Source organism: Propithecus coquereli, unplaced genomic scaffold (assembly GCF_000956105.1).
Source record: "Propithecus coquereli isolate 6110/MARCELLA unplaced genomic scaffold, Pcoq_1.0 Scaffold525, whole genome shotgun sequence".
Lineage (NCBI taxonomy): Eukaryota > Metazoa > Chordata > Mammalia > Primates > Indriidae > Propithecus > Propithecus coquereli.
Window position 1 is genome coordinate 59,656 of NW_012151119.1, and position 5,400 is coordinate 65,055.

At 63.2% G+C, this 5,400-nt stretch overlaps 1 protein-coding gene across 1 annotated transcript in view; it reads left to right on the plus strand.

Moving 5' to 3' along the window:
* FGD5 (FYVE, RhoGEF and PH domain containing 5) overlaps window positions 1-5,400 on the plus strand; it is a gene marked incomplete at its 5' end in the record, with an annotated part of 119,532 nt that overhangs the window by 59,358 nt on the left and 54,774 nt on the right. The window contains one exon of the mRNA XM_012656888.1: window positions 2,594-2,738. Coding sequence (XP_012512342.1) covers window positions 2,594-2,738 — 145 coding nt within the window. The remainder of the gene's footprint in view (window positions 1-2,593; window positions 2,739-5,400) is intronic.

Here is a 5,400-nt window from a genome sequence, read left to right on the forward strand (position 1 = left end):
AATTTCTTTCTATTTTTAGTAGAGACGGGGTCTCGCTCTTGCTCAGGCTGGTCTCGAACTCCTGGCCTCCAGCGATCCTCCCTCCTCGGCCTCCCAATGACCTCCACTGTCGTGATCCTTCTGGAAAACAGAAATCAGAGAAAGAAGTATAATAATGAAGAGAGGGCCACCACCGTGGACCACATTTCTTTCCTGTCAATTTTAAGTTGCTTGTCCGTTGACTTGTTTGTTGTAGCGTGGGCCACGTTTCCTGGCCGCAGCTGAGGGTGACTCGAGGACGGGTCGGGGGTGGATCAGAAGTAACCGGGTTTGTCCGGGAGGTCCGTGTGTCTCCGAGGGTGAGCGGCAGAATCCGGCCAAGCGTGTTCCTGTAGTTCAATAATCGCGTGGTTTGTTTAGCTCCCTGACTCCCCGACCGCCCCGTGGCTCAGGCGCTGCCACGGTCTGGGGTAGTGACACGCGGCCGCTGTCACCGCGGCGGGGCGCGCACCCGGCCGTCTCGCTTGAGACCACGGGCTGTCATCTCTGCACTCTTGTGACTCTGAAAAAATAAAATAAAACAGCGACAAAAACAAAGCACCACCAAAGACCCAACTCTCCACACCCGGGCGCCGGCAGCCTCTGTTTTCACGTCTGCAAAATGGGGCCAAGCACAGGGAGAGGCCTGTTCGGAGGCCACGTGCGTTGGCCCAGTTTGCGCGTGGCCCGGGGCCGTGAGCGCTCTGCCCGGCGTCCCCGCTGGCCCTGCTTGGCGGCGACCACCCCCCTCCGCTTGGCCGGAGGCAGAGTCCCCGGGTTCGAGGATGCCCAGCGGCGTGTGACACCGTGGACACTTCAGAGCGGCGCGGGAACGTGTCTGAAGAATTTCAAGCAGGGGGGCGGCGTGACCGGATCGGGTCTCGAGCAGGTGGGGTCGCTCTGCCGGGGACAGCCGGGGAGGGACGGGATCGCGGGGCAGGCGGGGCTCCTGCCGGCAGCGTGTGGCCGTCCTGGGGGTCCCCACCCCCGTCTGTCCGGCAAACGGCCGCAGCCGGACGGAGCGGAGCGAGGGCCGCCTGGGACGGGTCCACGCAGTCCCTTCCGGAACCGGGTTCCGAGCTCCGCCGGGCAAGCGAGGCCGGGCACGCCCTCCTCACGCGCAGGGGGCTGGCAGGTGACCGGGCTGGTCCTGGTGGGTGACCAGGGTGGTCCTGGCGGGCGGGGGGGACAGACCTGGAAAAGGTTCTCTATATCGCGCCTTGGCGGGGCCGTGCGGTGCGTCGCCGACTGCGCCGTTTGCTCCCGTAGTTCGAAAGAAAACGCCGACAGGGTGATGGTTTCGGAAAGGGTCCCGCCCACAGGTGGCCTCCTGGGGAGAGGTTGGGTCGCGGGACTCGGTTTGCGTCTCTGCAAACCAGGGCGCGGCCCGGAAGCTGAGGCGGGAACAGGCCACCGTGTCCCTGCTCTGCGTGGCCTCCTGGGGACGTGTGTTCTGAGACGGGCAGTGGAGAAGCAGCTGGGGACGGGGCCCGGTTCGGCTGTAGCCCAAGCTCCCTGTGTCCCTGCCCGGCCACGCTCCCTCCGCCCGGGCCGGCGCCCCTGCGCGGCTGTCGTGGGCGCGGCCAGTCCAGAAGCGACATCCCCTTCTGTCTCCTCCATCCGTCCATCCGTCCATCCGCCCAGCGTCTCATCCCGGCGTCCCCGGGGGCCAGGAATACGTATAAGACCAGATTTCGAGTCTAAAGAGATCTTGTCTGAGGCCGCGTGGCCAATGGCAAGCGGGAGCCATAGAAGGTTCTTGAGCAGGAGAGGGAGCAGCGGGGAGAACAGTCACTGCGCCGCGTGGAGGGGCGGGCGGGGAGCCGGGAGGCTGCCGTGACGGGGCCAGAGCCGTCTCTGCGGGGGCCCCGTTTGCGATCGTGCACGAGTTGTCCACGTCCGAGGACGGGGACCGTGTCTGTGTATGCAGCAGGGCTTTAGCCACGGCCTGGCATGCAGCAGGCAGTCGATAAATGGGCATCGAATGCAGGTGTTCGTTACTCAGTTAATTCAAGGCAGCGCCGGCGTGATCGTCACGGGTGAGGTCGTCTGTGAGCTCGCGGCCGGGCGAGACAGGAGCCGTCACCCCACGCGGCTGGGGCGGAGACCGGCGCCCTGAGGCATGTCTGGTCCACGAAGGATCTGGCTGATGGCCGGGCTGGCACCGGGGCCCGGAACACACGTCCCTTATTCGGGCCCAGGGGACACAGCTCACCTTGAGGACGAACCCTGCCGCCCGGCCGGCCCAGGTCGGACCCCAGAGCCGTCAGGCTGAGCATCTCTTGCCTCCGTAGCAAAGCACTTGCACCGACCTCAGCATCGCAGGCCGCCTCGTGTCTCACCGGAAACCAGTCCGGCTGAGCATGTGCAAAGGCACTGGGGCAGCAAAGAGCCTGGCGTGCTCGAGGCTCTAAACGGAGGCCAGTGTGGCGGCGGGGCTCGTGGCGCAGGAGGCTCGTGCCTGGGTCGTACGCGTGTCCCTTCATCCCTGTGACACCGGCGGGACCCCGGGCGGGTTTACTCGGCCTCTGCCGGACAAGAAGCGCTAACCCTTCTCTCCCCTGCTCTGACCCAGTGCCTACACAGAGCCCTACAAGGTGTGCCCCGTGTCGGTGGCGGCCCCGAAAGAGGACCTCACGTCGGACGAAGAGCAGAGGAGCTCGGAGGAGGAGGAGGAGGAGGAGGACGGAGTCCCGAGAGACCCCAGCCTCGCCCACAAGGTAGCGCAGCCCCCCGGGGAGGGGCCGGTGGGATGCGGGCGTCCGCGATGAGAAGGTGGAGAGGGGACGGGGACAGGTCTGCGCCCCCCGCGTCTGGGCGCACACAGCTGGGTCCTGCCGGCGACGGCGCGTCCGTGCGCTGTCTGGTGGCCGCGCCCGGTCCGCTGCCGGGGTCTCTGCACCCACTGAGGGGTGGCATCCCGGGGGGCTTCCGGGGCGAGGGGGGCCGGGACTTTGGGCCACGAGAGACGACCCCCCCCACTGCAGGGGACGGGCTGGGACGGCCGAGACCAGCCCCACAGCCCCTGCCCGTCCTCCAGCCGGTCACTCCCCACCGTGGGGCCTCAGCTTTCCCATCTGTGTAATGGGAGCATCATGGTAGCTCTCGGGCTATGGGAAGGTCGAAGGAGAACATCGGTAGGGAGGAGGGGTCTGGCCTGCCCGGAGTTCTAGGACACCGGGAACGAGGGGCCGGCAAGAGGCAGGGCGGCCCGGGGAGGTTCAGACCCCGCTTCGGCCCTTGCTGGCTGGGCGCCGCGGGCAGCCGCTGCGCCTCTCTGTTCCTCGGTTTCCCCGTGCGGGAAATGAGAACGGCGCCGGCACCTGCCTGGGAACAGTCGCGGGAGTCAACGAGTCTGAGGGACCCCAGCAGAGCCCGCCACGCGGTGAACGAACACGCAGAGGCCACAGCTTTGGGCGACACTGTCGGCCCCAGGCCAGCGGTCGGGGAGGTAAAGCAGCCCCAGCCCGGACAGGGGACCCGCTCAGTGTCCTTTGGGGACCAGGGCCAGACAGGAGCACCCCGTCCTTGTGAGGGCGCAGAGGGGCCGTGCGCGGGTCCGGAGCTCAGACCTCTCATCTGCCAGCGGGACTGCGCGTCCTGCCCCGCCACCCTCCGCCACCCTCTGCTCCTCGCCGTGGGGCTGGCCTTACACACAGCTGGAATCGCCTGCAGAAACCGCATTTTCATCACGCAGGGTGTCACCTATCACGTCATTGTTGGTGGCGGTTCAAGTCCCACCTGGGTACGTGAGCTCCAAATCACAGCATTTTTTTTTTTGAGACAGTCTCTCTCTGTCACCTGGGCTCGAGTGCCGTGGCGTCAGCCTCGCTCACAGCAACCTCCAACTCCTGGGCTCAAGCGATCCTCTTGCCTCGGCCTCCCGAGTAGCTGGGACTGCAGCCATGCGCCACCATGCCCGGCTGATTTTTTGCATTTTCTGTAGAGGTGGGATCTTGCTGTGTTGCCCAGGCTGATCTTGAAGTCCTAGCCTCCAGCGATCCTTCCAGCCTGGCCTCCATTTCCATTTTTTTTTTTTTTTTGAGACAGAGTCTCACTCTGTCGCCCGGGCTAGAGTACCGTGGCGTCAGCCTCGCTCACAGCAACCTCCAACTCCTGGGCTCAAGCGATCCTCTTGCCTCGGCCTCCCAGAGTGCTAGGATTATAGGTGTGAGCCACTGCGCCCGGCCCCAAGGGTGACATTTTGCACCCCCAGAGGACATTTGGCAACGTCTAGAGATAGTCTTGGCTGTCACAGTGGGGGCTTGGGGGCTGCCGTTGTCGTCCGCTGGGTAGAAGCCATAGAGACCATTAATTTCCCTGCAAGACACGGGACGTCTCCAGTAGCAAAAACTGTCCCGTTCCAGCGTGTGCCAAGATTGAGGGGCCCCAGGTAGAGACTGGCTTGGGGGCTCTCTGGGTCACGTCGTCACGGGCGGCCGTGCTGAAGATGAGACTTCTGAGCAGAGGCCTAAGAAAGTGAGAAAGTACGAGTGGGACGATCTGGGGAACAGCATGTGCAAAGGCCCTGAGTCGGGAACGCGTCCTCACAAAGACCAGCATGTGTGGGATCCGGTCGGTTATTCTCCACCGTATTTCAGAGGAGGAAACCGAGGCTCAGAGATCGGGGTTCGCTGCAAGTCGTGCAGGGAAACCGCTGGGGCTGAGGTTTGACCCCGGGCGGGATCGAGTCCGGACCCCACTTGTTTCCCGCTGCCTCGGCGGCTGCCAGAGGAGGGACTCAACCTTCGCTTTGCGGTTAAGGCCTTGCTTCCTCCTCCCTGACTCTGTAAAATTTGTTTTTTTCTTATTCCATCCCCGAGTGCTTGGTTCTTTTTCTGGTAGCGCCTCGAAACCCAAAACAGCAAGGATAATGGAGCCAGAGACTGTGTACTGCTTGGCATGTGCCCGGCACGGTTCCACGTGTGATATGCACGTATGTACACACGTGTGCTCAGTCCATCTTCATAACGTGCGTATGTGCTGGCTGCTAGTCTGTTGTACCCATTTCACAGATGAGAAAACTGAGGCACAGACTGAAATGACTTGTTCAACTAGTAAGAATCAGAGGCAGGAAACTGCCGAGTTCCTGGGTCCATGCTTTTATTTTTTTTTTTTTGAGACAGACTTTCCCTTTGTCACCCAGGCTGGAGTACAGTGATGTCATCAGAGCTCAGTGCAGCCTCGAACTCCTGGACTCCAGCCATCCTCCTGCTTCAGCCTCCCGAGTAGCTGGGACTACAGGCACCCGCCACCGTGCCCGGCTAAGTTTTGTATTTTTTGTGGAGAAGGGGCCTCACTGTGTTGTCCAGGCTGGTCTTGAGCTCGTGGGCTCAAGCGATCCTCCCGCCTCAGCCTCCCAAAGTGCTGGGATTAAGGTGC